The 16,471-nt window shown below is 42.6% G+C and overlaps 1 protein-coding gene across 2 annotated transcripts in view; it reads right to left on the bottom strand.

Moving 5' to 3' along the window:
• The window catches only part of SYN3 (synapsin III), a 203,671-nt gene that overhangs the window by 19,613 nt on the left and 167,587 nt on the right, over positions 1 to 16,471 (bottom strand). For both annotated transcript variants that reach the window (XM_027680377.1, XM_027680378.1), the window contains exons 9-10: positions 7,316 to 7,458; positions 1,934 to 2,008 (exon numbers count right to left, since the gene is read on the bottom strand). In XM_027680377.1, the coding sequence (XP_027536178.1) occupies positions 1,934 to 2,008; positions 7,316 to 7,458 (218 nt within the window). The remainder of the gene's footprint in view (positions 1 to 1,933; positions 2,009 to 7,315; positions 7,459 to 16,471) is intronic.

Below are 16,471 nucleotides of genomic sequence, written 5' to 3'. Positions count from 1 at the left end.
GGCTGCTGAGGTGTAATAGTAGTGCTGTGAGGAAGAAGAATGTATTTATGCACATGCATCAGGGGTTGCATTTTCAGAGGATTTACTGCCATTTTTGTGTTACCTTAGCATGTAGATCCATTGGATTACTGTTCACTATAGTAGGTACTTCAGGTTGCTCTTACTCATCACAACATTTCAGCACACTCCTGCCTTGTTGCATGCACTGATGACTCACAGATTTCAATGAGATTTGTTGCATTTACAGCTGGATAAAGCTAGAGTCGTAAATTGTGGTACTACATCTATAAAATGAACCTTCAAAATGCAGTGTGGCAGGTTGGCAGGAATCTGAGTTTTAGTCTTACAACACTGGATAAGGTAATGTCTACCCTTCTCTCTAGCTTCAGCTGTGTTATAAACAATCAGGATGCATTATAATGTCCAGTTCCCACAGTACTATTAGGGTCTTACCAAGTCACCTTCAGCATCTGATCTGCAGCTTGGCTTGGCTTCCCTCTTTCACAGAACTAAAGGTGCAGAAGGGACCTCAGATGATTACCTGCACAACTCTCATACCCCAAAGAGGAGACATTTCTTTAATCTGCTCTGAAAGAGTACAGAGATTTCCCATCTCCCCCAGACAATAAATTTTTGTGGTGTGCCATCCTTACTGTTAGAAAATATAGGAAATTTTCAAAGGAACCTTTTCTGCTATAATTTAAGCCCATTATTTTTTACAGTATTGTACTAGTAATATAAGTAGTGAGAAATGCCTATTAGCAACCTTTCATATATTTAAAGAGATTGTGCTTTTTCAGCTTCTTCAGCTTTAAGACAAAATGGTGTTCAGCTTGTAGGCAACTTCTTCCAGCTGTGTAACAGCTAATGAATAAAAGTGAACCTCTGTACTGCAGGCATGGATTCATTATGCATGAGTCTACACCTCTACTGGAAATATATCAGTGGTCTTCTAAGTGAAAAAGGTGGAAAACTACATAAGCAATTGTTGCATGTTTTTCTCATCAGTTGATTATGCTTTCTCTGAATGTTCCTTTTATTGTCCTTTGGACTCTCTCCAGCTCCTTGCTATTTTTCTCCAAATGTAGTGCCCAAACCTGGACAGAGTTAGAATTAACCATGATCCTGACAAATTGGAGGTGTAATCTGAAAAAAATCTTAGATTCATGAGAGGTGAGTGCCTACATGTCATCTATGGAGTCTATAAATTTATGAATAATCTATTTAAATAGGATGGAGAATAAGTGACGAGAACAAGTGACTTGATGGCAGTTCTGCAGAATAGGGTTGGGAATTACAACAAAGCACATTATGAGTCCACAGTGTCATGGATTTGCAGTGTTAGCAAATATCACAGTGATTTGAAGATATGGAAGTACCATCTGCAAACATCTGTAAGATGCATGAGGGAATTCCGTCTGCTCTGTTCAGCAGTGAGAAGACCTCAGCTAAAAGTGTCCACCTTTGGGAGACTACAGCAAAAAAGTGCTTTCAGCACTTCAGCTGACAGTTTTTTTCCTCTGTTAAGCAGAAGAAAAACACTTTTCTGAGTCTGCCTCTCATTAGTAATGTACTTAGAATAACTTCTTGTTACTTCTTGTTTTGTGCTTTGACCTTTCTGATTTTATCCCTACATGTTTGTGCTGGTGTGCTTGACCTCAGCATGCTGGTCTTGTTTCCTGTGGCTACATCACCAAAGATCTAATGATTTAGCAATGTTGGTTTCTAGCTGTACTTTCAGTCTGTTCTTCAAAATAAGACAGTTTGCCTTTGTGTCCTTAGTATTTTTTAAGGAAACACTCAGTCATTTAAACTCCTTTATCCAGCCTCCCAGGAGACCTCACCAGTTCTCTCAATTAACCAAAGCCTGAAATACAATTCCTCCCTTCTAACCCAGGAATAGCTAATACTGTCTTGAAACCCTCTTCCTTACCTCTCTGTCATCGCAATCTGTTCTAGCATCGCAGAACCTGTGTTTGCCTTCCAGTTTCCAGAGATGGACGTCCTCCTAGGAAAACAAACCAAAAACATAACCTGAACATGAAAATAGACTCCTGCCCCATCCTCACGCATACTGTAGTCCTCATTCTTGACTCTGTGCTTTTACAGGAGGGGATGAGGTGAGGTTCTTCCTCCCAGAAGCCTTTCCAAATCCTTCCTGAACAACACTCTATACAGGATACGTTGTTCAAACTCATGAAAAGCTGAATGAGGAGTTAGACAGGGAAACCTCCAAGGAATCCTGAGCACACATCAGGCTCTGTGAGTACTTTCTTTCTTTATAAATCAGACCTAGGGGTAGCTGAAATGCATGTAGAAGATCTCTGGGATAATCACCCTTGTGTTCAGCAATGGGTAGCATCCTCCGTCCATGGAAGACCAACTCTCCGGGCAAATATTTGCCTGAGCAGCTTCACAAATGTCAGGTCCGACATTCTATGTCTACCTGAATTTGATTTCAATTGTACTGATGTCATAGAATATATGATCATGCTGTCTTTTCACCGACTTTTCACTGACCTGTCTGTGGCTCACTGTGTTTGGGCTTAGAGAATTTCTACTTGTAAAATTGTTGGAGTTTCATTAGTTGCAGCTGATGGCTAATTTCCAAAAAAGGTACTGTTTCTGGCAAGTCCTGGGTTTCACCATCATCCATTGGGGTGAAAATTTTCCTTTTCCTGACCTTAGGCCCAAGGCAGACCTTGAACAGCCTGCTGCAACCACGCTGTGCAGATAACTCCTCCGTAGTGTACAAACTAGGACAAGTCAACAAGCTGACAGGATACATCCAGGGAGCATCTCCATGCAGAAGAAGATTTAGGTAGAGATTTATGATGGGAATACGAGGTGTGATCCAACATTTCAATGTGAGATTGTGGGAGCCCTTGCTTCCAATTCTCTCACCTTTTCAACACAATGTGCAAAAGAGACTCTGAACTTGCAAAACTATGTTCAGCAGTGGGAATATTGATGTCCCCATAGACTATAAACTTGGATCATTACCACCAACTACCTAAGATTCCCCTTTACTCTTGTGAGAGACACCCTGGAGTGCTTCTTTCTATTTCTCTTCTAAAGTGGTATGTATAGTTGCTGTGAAATTTAAATTGTCTTTTTAACCATATTTGAAGGAGTGGAGGGGGTGGCAAAGGAGCATTTACTGTGCTGATTACTGTGTTGCATAACTATATGTTTCCATATCTCTTGCCCCTTGTTGCCTTGTTGCCTTCACTCAACATCCATTTTGCTGTACTACTTTCTAAACAGAAGAATGGATTTCTTCTCAAGCTTTGACTGTTACGAGCCCTTTGATGGCCTGTAAGACCAGTGTTCAACCCTCAGACTCTCTTTCTCTTCTGACATGGGATTCTTAGGATTGTGTTTTTCAGCTCTGCAATGGGAAGGACCACTCTTTGCTAACATTTATTTTTAACTCAAAAAACTGCCCTGTAGTAGCAGATGGCATCCAGAATCCCATTAGTACTGATGGGAACTCCTGGAGTCTGATTAGCAACAAGATAATTTGACATCAGTGTTTAGAAAATGTACCTGGGATACCAAATGTAAGCAGATGTGTTGTCCCTAAGAAAATGAAACCACAGCTAGACAGTTTTACAAGGAAATTTGACATTGCAAAGCTCCCAAAATAAGAACTCTGCTCTAGCCATTGGGCTGATTTTTTGATTTGTTTATGCCTTTTGATCCCCAGTCAATATTGGGCATAAGACATAAAATATATCTCTCAGCTGTATTCCTAACTTTCCTGTAAGGGAACTGTGCCATTTTGAAACTGAAAAGTTTTATTTGAAGCCCACTGAATCAGTCACCAAATTCCTACACCACAGCCTCTGTCAAGATCATTCCCTTCCAAGTGTGTCTGAGCAGTTCAGGTGTCAACTGTGCCCCCAAACTGACAGAATCACAGAATATTCTGAGTTGGAAAGGACCCACAAGGATCATCAAGTCCAGTTCTTAGCCCTGCATGGGACCATCCCCAAAAGTCACACCATGTGCCTGAGAGCATTGTCCAAATGCTTCTTGAGCTCTGTCAGGCTTGGTGCTGTTACCACTTCCCTGGGGAGCCTGTTGCAGTGCCCAGCCACCCTCTGGGTTAAGAGCAATTTTTCTAATATCCAACCTAAACCTCCCCTGACACAACTTCAGGCCATTCCTTTAGGTCCTGTCACTGGTCACCACAGAGAAGAGATCAATGTCTACCCCTCCAGTTCCTCTCACGAGGAAGTTGTAGACTGCAATGAGGTCTCCCCTCAGTCTCCTCCAAGCTGAACAGAACAAGTGACCTCAGCTTCTCTTCATATGGCTTCTTTTCTATTTCCATTTTTCTATTGTATGAAGTGAAAAAGGAGACTGAAGACAAAAATCTTTCCCTAAGGATGTCCTGCTTCAAACCCCATTTTTCTCAGGGAGTGAAAGTCAAAGTGCTTCCAACCATCCTAAACATCAGGGGGCCACACAGTGTACGGTATCCTAAAGGAAAGGACTCTAGGCTCTTAGAGATCTGTTGATCAAACAGATTTGTGACCAAGACACCTTCAGCATTGTTTAGGATAAGTGGATAAACTAGCAGATCAAGAGCTGTTGGTGTCCTATACTCACCATCTCTAACCTGGGCCATTTCAGTCTATAAGTAGCTGTAGTTTAGACACAGTTGATGTGGTATCTCCTGCAGAGCACACTGAACTGAATTGGAGGTGACAAGGTCAGAAGTCACACTCATGAAACTAGAAAGGAAGGGTATTACCCTTTTACTAAGAGCTGGTGGCAAGATTATCCCATGCCTGCAAGTCAGCAGCTGCTGGCTTAATTCAAAGTGAACAATCTGTCATGAGTCTTAACTGGAAACGAACCCCTGTTTGTCCCCAGTTCAGGTGAGAGTGGAAGCATAATTTCTGCCTCAATTTCCCCTGCAACGTGAGCCATATTCATGTTTTCTCTTCACCCGTATTATGATGGCAGTCAAATACATTTGGTGGAATTTTAGACATGTATCACATGCTGCTTATCTGCTGTTTTGAGACTGGCCCAAGGCATGGGCTAAGTAGGTGTTTGTTAGCAGTGTAAATCTGGAGTCACTGCACTGAAGTCAATGGGAAACTGAACTGAAGCCTTGGGTCATGGGCTGGAAGGAAGTGCATTGGACATCTGGGGCAGGGAGGAATGCATGAGTCACCCTGCAGCATCCTCCCTCTGGCAGATGCTTGGTGCAAAAGTAAACATATTCTGGAGAATTTCAGTACAGTCTTTTCTCAGAAGGAAAGGGGCTTTTAAAGTCCACATGTGTGGGTGAAGGTATCAAAATACTGGATGGATTCCATGGCTCACAGATCAAAGAAAGTAACTTAGTATGATGCTACTGCAGATGCTGGAATTGCCTTTAAGGCTGAGATTTGCTAGCATGACTAATGATTTTGAGTCTTCTATTTGGGACACCAGTGAGAGCTCTGGTATTGTGGATGCTTTCACCTCTGTCTTTGGACATAGTATGGACTTATTTATACCATAGAAACAACCTTCTATTTTGTCTGATGCTGGGATAGAAGGAACAGACCCTGATGGGACTGACTGTACCCCTCTCCCAAGCTCACATCCATAAACGGCTCTCTCAATGCAAGTCAACCTTCTGGGTTAACAAGTCACTGGATGAATTTTGCTGTTTGCTTTCTTTGCTAATAAGCTTCATTTCTCATTAAGGTGTTTTCTGTTCATGACTGTTTTCATACAAAAACATTTTCCCTTTAGCAAACAGTTGTTTGCACAGCTATACTCCCAAGTGGGATTAGCTCTTAATGTGACTGCTTTCTTTCCTCAATCATCTGGTATTATTTCTGATCCCTGTATGGAGGAGTGCATGGTGAGTGAATAATAAGTGAGGAGAGAATATGGTAAGGCTAACTGGGCCTTTGTTTCAGTTAGAGGCAGTTGGGGAGCAGGCTCTGGAGCCAAGGCTGGGTGTGTTGGCAGGAAGAGGGAATTTTAATTGATATTTTAAACCTTCTTTCCTGTGGCCAATTTGAACTGGACTCCCTGAGATGTTAATGTAATATTAGGCAACTGTGCTATCGTTGACCTGATCAGATTAAAAATAAATTTTCTCTCATCGAGATCACATGAAGTAGGCGAGTGTCCCACAAGTCCTTCCCGTGAAGAATGTGACTCAGTCATTATCTAGTTTTCTTAAATAACTCTGTGCTAGGAATCCAGTTGGGAATCTTAGGCAGTTATAGCTGAAAAATATGTGATTATGTACATTTGATGATCTTGTTTAACTACATTTCAGCAGAACTATGGCCTGGAGGTTTGTAAACATGGACCCAAAATTCACAGTGTTGTGGGTGTTAGGTAACATATGCAATTTATCTGGCAACCTGAAGAATGTATTGCTGGAGATGACTACTTGTCCAGAATTTTGTGGCTGGATAAGGAGCTCCTGGAGAAGCTGTGCTATGTGGTTTTTCTCATCTACTGGTTTGCAGTAAGAAGAAACAGGTGTCTTACTGACTCATGTGGTTACATCTCTAATTCAGCTTGGCGACTACTGAAGTTTGGTTGAATGCTTTTTAATACTTTTAAACATACCAGCATTGAGGATTGCCTTCCTGCCACCCACCTCACTACCCCACAGGGCAGGGAGGAGCTTTGAGGTATCCACAGAAATGTCTCACCTCCTTTCCCTGCTTTGCATGCCTCAAGGAGTACACATGCAACACTCCCAAATAAACCCCACATGCTGGCCCGTCTGAGGCCGTTCGTACCCAGTGCTGTGAGCTCCTCAGGTCCTCATGTGATCGTGGGACTGTGATCTCCAGCTGGGCAGAGGGTGGGGTGTTGCTATGGGCTGGAGGATGGGGTGTTGCTATGGGTTGGACACTGTAGGACTCCATGAGTTGCAGCTGGCTAAATCTTTTTTATTCCCTCTCCTCCAAATGGGAAGAGGGTGGGTTCAGGTCCCACTAGAGGGTACTTGGAGCTGGAGGATTTTGCTGGGAAAGAGGAGCCCTTCAACAACAGGATGGAGAGGTAATGGCAGAACATAGTCATTATATTGGGAACTAACTGAGTCTTAGAAACAGGTAGACAGAGATTTACATTCCAGATACAATGAGCTGATGGTGAGTAAGGGAGAAGATGATCGGGGGGATGAGGAATCTGGGTTCAGAGATGGGAAGAGAACAGCAGGGCTATTCTTCAAGGACATTAAGTCAGCTTCCTACTCCTGCCCAGAGCAGACACTGACTCAGCCACATCTACAGCACTGTCTCCTCCCCGTCTCGCTCTGGCACAGCCATGCACTCACATGTAAGCCTTGTAGTTGCTGCCAATTTTCTGGATTCGGATGTCATACTTGGAGTCAATGAATGGCTCGGTGGTGGCATAGGTTTTTGCCATGGCTACTATGCTGGCCATGTCCCGGAAGTCGTGCTGGTTCTCAACTTTGACCTTGATTATCAAAATCCAGTGAAAAAGAGACAAGAGCAAAAAGAACAGGAATAATTTGTGAGCAGAAGTCATCTCCACACCTGAATAGCACAATGTCAGCTTAACCCCGCACAGACAGAGCTGAGGACAGAGCAGGGACTCTGTGATTTAAAGAGAGAAATTCCCCAGACCAACCAAACCCAGAGCAAATCAATCTCATTCTCCTTCCTCACGCACCAGCTCTGGTAAACCTGGCACCAAGGAGGCAGCTAGAGCTTTACCCAAATGGCTCTTGGTAATGCACATTGCTTCCATGTTGCTTCAGAAAAATATTTGATCTCTTAAGGGGCATTATTTCATTCAAATGTTGAAACTGCTATTTCCCATGTTGGGATGGATGAAAATGGAGTATTTTAGGTGGTCAGGAAATAGAAATCAATGCCAGGAAATCAACATGAAAGCTGATTGTCTGCCACCTCGAGGCACCAGGTCCCTGGCATTTCACATTATTCCCCTCTAGGCTTTCTTTAAGAAGTGGTGCAGGTCTCCAAACTGGACACAAGCTCTGAAGGAAAAGGATGTCTCTGGGGGAGCTTGTGACACTTGGGGAGATTTGTGTGAGTGTGAGGCCATGGGCATGTGTGTGGGACAGCTGGTTGGATGCTAGACTTGATTCAGACTTGGAAATGAGAGGGTAGTTGCCTATGAGCTGGAGTTTTTCTGAGAAGATGGCTTTTCACAGATCTGTATTCAGTTGTGAGAAATGCTCTGTATCTTACACAAAAAATTAAAACAAAAACAAAAACAAAAACAAAACAAACAAACAAACAAAACCACACACACACAAAAACCCAAAAAACAAACAAACAAAAAACAACCAAAAAAAGGGAAGGAAGAAGGACCAAAACAGTAGAAATTCTAATTATATGATCAAATCTCTACAGAATTTCATTGATTTGGGAAAGTAAAACTGAACAAGCAGGTAACAAAAATGTAATGGATAACTTCACCTCACTCATATCTTTAACCCTGGACTTTAGTGTATTGGCAAAAATTTGTTTGGTGCATCAGCAAAACCTATGCAAGTTCTTGCTCCTTAGGCTGGACAGATGCAGAAAGGATGGAATAATTTGTGGAACAAGACCAAGACAGGGTAAAAAAGGGTTAGCAATGAGTGACTTTCTTTACATTATTACCTATACTTTGTATTTTGATAATGCTTTGAGATCACAGCTGGGGACTGCAACCCTGCTTTGCTAAGTGTCCATTCACTCATGACAATGGATCAGTCTCTGCCCTAGAAGAGTTTCCCAGTTGTGTCAGTGTGTGTTAAAGGAGGCTGATGCCAGACTGCGTGGAGCCAGCTGAAGGAAACATGTGCAATGGTATTTGGTGTTTCTTCACAAAGAACAAACAAGTGATTTTACATATCTGCCTTCAACCATGAGAGGGCAGGAGCCATCTTCACTAGAGAACAGAGGACAAGCCTGTTGCTAACCTGTTTTACTCTGTTTAGAAAGTTTTGTAAATGCCAGATTACACAGAGGCCAAGGATTCAGCCATATCCTGGTGCAGAAAAACTCTTAAAAACTGAAAAGTTTTGGGGAAGGTGAAAAGTGCAACTAGTTTGACCCATAACCATTTCTAGATGCCTGAATAAAAAAAAAAGACCTGGTCTTTGCTTCTCCTTATGCTAACTGCCAAATACCCTGCGTCCTCCTCCCTCTTGCTGTGGTGAGAGCTGTGCTCTCACTACTCAGGAACTGCCTAGGAAAGGAGCAGAGGAAGATGACAGTCATCTGTGGGGTGGGAAGGTACCAAAAAAACCCCACAAAACACCTCCAAACACAGAGGGGATATGTAAAAGCAACCATCACAAGGCATCCAGAACGAGCAGCCTTGCTCTAAGCTGTGTTGCCTTCTCTATCTGAGTGGGGATGTTGGTGGTGTGGTAGGCCAGGGTGAGGTGGCAGGAATGCCCCAGAGGCAGTGGGAAGAACGGAGAGAGAACCCACAGCCTGGGCTTGCAAAATACCAGGGGGAACAATGCTGGCTGTGTTGGAGCTGGGTATTTTTGTAGCACAGATAAGAGCTGCCCTGGGCTGAATGACATCAAGCAAAAGTCCCACCCAGATGAGATGATTGCAGGAGGGACTGCATGGGCAGGAGGCACTGACACGGTGTTACAACATATTCTCCCAGACCCTTTTGGCAATGAGAAAATACAAAAGCCATTATATAATGACCTACTTGGAACAAGGACACTTTTGGGATGTAAAACAAAGTGTTGTGCTTGTGCAACAGATGTCTTTGGGCCTCAACTGAAATGTTCGCATCCTCAGCCCAGGAACATTTGTCCCAGAGGCAGAGGAAGGGATGCAACTTCCCTCTCCAAAATGCAATTAGATGATATTGTTATTTCTAGAAAGGAGCTCATCTTGTTAAATGGAATTTTTCCTCAAAAATACAGCAGCTAAAGAAAGGAAGAGTCCATTTCTTCCTTCTCTCCATCACCCCTTCCTTATGGGGAGAGAGGAAAAGCACTTGAAAGTGTTTTCTTGAATGGGCCTGAGGATTTTTGGCTGGGTTAACAAAGGGGGGGGGGCGACTCACCAAGGACACAAAATAAGAAATTAGAAACAAAGAAGACGACTCCCACAGTGCTATACCACTGCGCAGTCCTCAGGAAACAGCTCTGACATCTTCCCTGGCCTGTGCCAGAGCACTTCCCATGGACTTTTCAGAGAAAGAAACTCACAGAGGTCCCCTTTTAGGAGACACAGCCTTATTTCCCACCAGGCATCAAAATAATCACCACACCAAAGCTGAAATCTGAGCCACCATTTGTTAATTGTTAGAGCCAGCCAAATTTGACAAAATAACAGCCGTGTCCTGGGTTAACGCTGGTTTAGTCCAGGGTACGGTTATTACTTCATAAACAGGAAGCACTCAAGTTACAGTCAAATTAGATTTATTTTCTTGCCTTATCTATCAAGTCCACCATTTTATTAGCTTTCTACTTTTAAATTTTGTATAATTCATTTCCTCCTGCCTTGTAACCCTTTTAGATGTCAATAAAATATCCATTCTTTTAACAGGAGAAAAAATCCCAGACATAACCAAAGCCAGTGTGTACACAGTGTGACACCAGAGGGCATTATTTAAGAAGGGGCTATTAAAAATCATTCCAGAGCAAAGTTACCAATTTAGCTAATAAGAGACAAATCTGTCTTCTAAAATGGCAGTTTGGCCAATACATGAAACTGATAAAAGAAATTGGAAAGAGATCAGCACAAAGGCATTTCTCTCTCTCTCTCTCTTTTACTTTGCAATCTTCTTAGGATAAATGCTATATCCCATTAGCTGCATAGAGGAGTGCAAACAGCAAGTGCAAACACAGCCCCTGCCCTGGCAGCCTGTTTGCTTAGCTGTGCTGGCTGTTTGAGCAGCAATAGACTCATTCTGGAGCCATAACTTGCTGTTTGCTGTAGTGTTTTAGTGACCTGTTGTGAAGAGTTTGGGCCAGTGTGTTGACAAATGCCTTTTCTGAGTAAGAAAGCTCCCTGGGATAGTTCCTGCTTCCCTTCTGGCTCTCTTCTCTAACCCAGGCACTGGCCAAACCCTAGCATGTTCCCTGTTGCTGCATTGCAAAAGGGTCTCTGTCTGGATCTCTGCGGACAAGCTCATGCAGATGTGATCATCCCTTTGCCCTGTGGTGGCATCTTGGAAGCTGATACTACATGACCTGCTGGTGCCTGTTCCCATCCTCAGCCTGGCCAAGAAACACTGACCTTTCTGCCCTTGGCTGGGGAGCAGTCCAAGCGTTGGTAAGGAGGAAACATCAGACCTTCTTTTGAGGCCTTTCTGCAAGGCAGGATTTCGTATGTGGTAAAAATGCACCATGGATATTTCCCGGACTGCCGGAGCCACACCTGAGATCTGACTGAGCACAGGTTCCTTCAGAGAGGGATGTGGGTAGAAACTTCTTCTTCCTCTGTCCCAAGGTTCCCTAATCTACTGCATCTTGTACATCCCAGATGTTCTTGGACACCAGGGTCCCAAGGGTACAGCACTCCTCTCTCATTTTTAGCCTAGGCACTGCAAAGTATTCCTTCACAGTCCCCTTTTGTTTTCATTAGTTATGTGGCCATGTGAAAAAATAGTCAGTTAGCCAAAGTGCCATAGTTATCTTAAGCACTAAGATCTGCAAGGGCTGCCCTAGCCTTGTCTCTCTGAGCATCATCCAGTGTTAACTCTGCCTTACAGGTTAACTCTGCCTTACAGGTTAAACACACACCACTCTGGAGATGACTTGCAGAAGCACTTTCTGTGTCCAAACTGAGGCTAGAGAGAGGTTCAGCTGGAAGGTTAAGTGTCCAAGGCTGAGCTTGGCAATGTGGTGTGTAACTGATCCTTGGTTGGCTTGTGAAAATGCACTGCCTGAGTGTTTTTCTCCAGAGGAACTGGTGCAGCCACACAAAGATTGTGATTTTTTTGTCCATCTCAACCTGCGCTCAGCCTTTCTGTATTGACCTTACCATTTTGGAATAGTGGGTCTTCAGGAATGGTTCTGCACAGAGGGTTTTCTGAGTCTCTTCTTTACCCCAGATTAACTCCTGTTCTCAGAAAATACCCGATCCAACTGACACACAGTTTAAGCCTAACTTTGACCCACCTCAAAATTATAAAGACACAACGGAGTCTGCATTTTCTTATTAACCTCAAACTGAAATACCCCCACACATTAAAGATGCTACCTTTAATGCATTAAACCTTCCTAGTAAAGAGGCCAGGTCTTGGCAGCTTTGGTCCCCAGTGCCCTGGATCAGTCACTGTTTTCTGTGTCCAGCAAAAGCTTTCAGACTGATGTGCAAGAAATGGGGATGTTTTTGCTATTTTCAAGACAGTTGGAACCTCCTCACTCATGAGTCAGTGGGAACGCAGTGATTGGGCTGCTCTGTTGTGAATGAATGTTACATGTCAAGTCATTATTTGTCCTCTGTAAAAGAAAATATTTGTTCCTTGACAAACTGAGGCAGCCCTTTCCCCTTCCTTCCCTCTTTAGCACACTAGATTTTCAAAGCTCTCACTTTTGGAACATTCTATTTCCAGTCCCGAGAGAGACAAGGTGACGAGCTGTCCTTCCTGATAAAAACCTTGCAGTATTTTTACATTACAGAGTGGCTCTGTTTAGTTTGTGCTATATTTATACCATGGAAAAAAAAGAAGCAGAGAAGTCTTTCCCATCCAGTAAGAGAGAAAATAACTCTGGCCATATTATTATGAACAACAAGTTTTTCTTCTACAATGTAATAAATTTATCTGAGCCAGGATTTGTACTGGGAAGGTATTTTCATAATTATGGGGCAGGATGGGACACGAGGTGACTCTTAAGCTGACCTAATTAGAGATGTCTAAAAATAAGAAAGTCTAGCAAAAAAAAAAGATTAGATTAATATAAATATATATAAAATCACATGAACAGATACTGTTTTTCCTCTCTTTGCAGATCTGGCAGTTGTTTCCTTCTCATGATCTGATCAGGAAGAGGTGAAGGGGCTCTTTGAGTGCATTTGCAGTGCTGGGCTCTGTTCCTAGGGCACTTTAGGGTCACGTTAGCACACAAATGGCAGATACTAATACACTCAGAGCTTTATTCTTTTCCATGGGCTCTGGCATGATGAGGTCTGGAGCTGGGAAGAAGTGTTATTCCTTTCTCACTGCAGTGCTCACCCTATTCAACAGAGACCCTCAATCATTTCTGGGGTGGATAGGCTCAAATGGCACAATACTTAAAACTGCCTTGACCTCTAAGGAACTGCCAGGTAAGCAGCAGTTCTGTTCTGCACAAGGAAGGACATCTCCTCTCAGTGGCCATTCATGGCTTCCCTGGAAGATTGCTTGAGTACTGCTGATCCCATGAATCTGAGCAACTTAAGTACATGAGAAAGGTCCTTCTCTGCTGACTCCATTTTAAGCTATTGTCTAAGCAGTATTTCTACAGATATTTTATGTGTATCGATACTGGATAGGACCAGCAACACAGAGAGCACTTGTTATGATCTTCCAGTGCCACTGAAATATGAAGTGACCCCAAATTTTGGAAGGAGGATAACGATGGTCATGGGAGGGGCTAAGGGGCATATGTTCTGTTTTTAGATTAGAAGATTGTCTGTCTCTGGGTAAAGGCTATTACTGGTGTCTCTGTTCAAGTCAATAGAGAGGCTGTTGTTTCAGCATTTCTCAATGGAAATTTCAAAAGATGCCTTTTATTGCAAATTTGTTTTCTTCATCTCCACAGGCACCTCACACGCACACATCACTTGGCAAGAGCATTTCTTTCACTAACGGTATGCTGTTACCCCTTCTGGTTCTGACCTTGAATGCTAACTATTTCTCTTCCAAGCTAAAGACAGTTGTGATGACCCACTCTTAAGGGGAAGGCAGTCAATAGAACCTGTTTTGTACAAGTCCTAACATTGTTATTTTTCATTTTAGCTTTGAGGATTCTTTGTTCAACCCTCTGACTGAAAAATGTGGTGAGTGAATTTTGTGAAAATTATGTGAAAACAAACAATATGTGAAAATGAAAGTCTATTATAATTATGCTCTTTCTAGCAATTATTGCAAAATAATAAACACTCAGCACTTATACTGCCAAGAGCCTTATGAACGTGAATTAGCAGTAAGTATCAGGTAATCATTATAATCCCTCTGGTCTGTAACACAGAGAAACTGAAGAAAAACTGTGAAATGACACCAATCTCCCTGCAAGCTGATGGAGGAGCTCTTTGGGGAAGAGGCATTTTCTGCGTCCAGAATTTTTCTGGCTCCTGGCCGCTGCCTCAGTACAAATAAAGAATAACAGTGCTTGGACTTCCCATCTTTGCTCATTCTTCTAAGTCTTGGTGCCTCCCATTACATGTGATTTTATCATTAATAACATAAAAAATGTAAGTACTTCCTTGACAATTTCTGTTGGTAATAAGATTGCAATCTGAATGCTCCCATCCTTTGAAGCACTCATTGCAGGTACAAATTCATGGCTCGCTATCTTGGCAACATTTGTTGCAGTAAGTACTATTTTTAATACTCACATGTGTACTTTGGCTAATAGGTTGGTTATTTTATCCTTTGTTTCTCCAGTCACTGCTTTAATACAAAAGATGACCTGATTCAGGCGCTGTATTAACATTTACTTTGTTACATCCATCAAATCAAAAGCAAACCTCTCTCTTTTCGTATTACGTATGTTTTACAGCTAAAGACCTGATATTTCCTGCTATCATCTCTACATCTGAAGACCAATGCAAAGGAACTCTTTAGCTCTCTGTAATCTCCTTATCATCACTGGTTATTACTTTTACATTATGATGGTTAAAACCACAGTAATGTCTCCTGGAAACTTTCATCTTCTGAATTACTTGATTGTAGGTTTGATTTTTTTTTTAACCTATAGGTGTTACTTTTCTAGTATACCCATAGTTCTGCTTCTCTGTATTTCTCCTGATGTTTTCTGAGGTTTTCTTTTGTCCGTTCCACTTGGGCTTGAACCCTATTGTTTTAAAAACAACATGAAACAAATTCTTGTTACTTGTCTTTAGAACCAACTGACTTATTCTTTATTTTATTTTCTCTTTCTGTCTTCTCTTTTTGCTCTGTGCAGTGAAATGCGGTGGGACTTCAAGAAAATTTAATTTGTCCCAACTTTCCTTCAGGCTGCTTGTGGCTGGAGAAGGGCCCAAACTAAAACCATAAGGTCAATAACTCTTGCTTCCTGTACCTTCCCCATCTACTGAACAGAGCAGTGTTGAAACTCTGTGCCCAAATCCACATCCAGACCTTGCTAGTAGTCACTAATTTCATAATGGACTAAAGTAAACTTGGCCTCAGATCAATTCTTTCTTCTAAGATGCTGGCTGTCAGCCTATCTTCATCTGGAATGATTTCCTACGTACCCCCCTTGTACTGCTAAATACAATTGTGCCTGGAATTTGAATAGAAACTCTCTTCCTCCGTAACTTGTGACAGCAAAAATCCACATCGCTAAAGAATAAAATGGGACAGAAAGTGAGATGTGGAAGAAGATCTGGTGTGTGGTGCAGAAGACAATAGCTAAATGTTCTGCTGAGAGCTTTGTCCGGAAGCGCTGTTAAGATTGGGTACTTATCTCTGATTCTGCCTTCATTTCTGTAGCCACTGAGGGTCCTTGGTGCATGAGACATGAAGCTCTCCCCGCATTACAGGTGAAATGGCAGAGCAGTCAGAGAGATCCAGGCTTGAGGGGACTCAAGAGAGAGGGAGAGGTTTCTTCCTGCTGGTTTTTCCTGGTTGGATTTTGGTAATGAAATCCATCCTAGGGACATGTTAGTGGCTCTCTACAAGCACCTCTGGGCTGTCTGCATGCACTCTAATTCAATGACACCTTTGCCTGCTTAACATACACAGCACCAATATTTTAACCAACATTTTCTGCTTATTTTAGATGTTTGTTCCTTTATGCTGAAAGCCAGCTCTACCACTGGCACAGGGATCTGTGCCCACTTCCTCTCCGGCAGCTGCCATCTGGACAGGGGAACATTGCAACCAAAGCAAGAAAGATTATGAGAGCTTCCATGTGGAATCCAGCAAGCCAGAAAGGGCTTCTGTTTCCAGAGCACAAGCAAACAGGCTGTACCAAGTTTAAGTTCCGTGTAACTATATATAATTTTCAGGCCAGAAGAAGATCTGTCTGCTCTAGGGAAGCACTGTGACAGGCGTATCAGTTATGAAGTTCATCTACCACGCATTGGATTCAGAGATGATACATCAGAATTTCTTACCTCTGAACAAATCAAGTTTTAGACAGATAGAGAATGCCTTTTTAAAAGATATATGCAAGAAAGAGGAGACTAAAGCATAGCAGGAATGTGCTGGCGATGCCTTACTGAAAGGGGAGCTCAGTCACCCCAAGAAACAGGGCCTGCTAATTCACTGGGGAAATAAAGATCCCAGAGAGCCTGGGAAAAACAAACAGGTCCTTCTGGGTAGTGAA

This window comes from Neopelma chrysocephalum, unplaced genomic scaffold (assembly GCF_003984885.1).
Source record: "Neopelma chrysocephalum unplaced genomic scaffold, ASM398488v2 Primary Assembly neopelma1_59, whole genome shotgun sequence".
NCBI classification, from domain to species: Eukaryota; Metazoa; Chordata; class Aves; order Passeriformes; family Pipridae; genus Neopelma; species Neopelma chrysocephalum.
The sequence above is the reverse complement of the archived record's forward strand: the minus strand, read 5'-3'. Positions and strand labels throughout refer to the sequence as shown.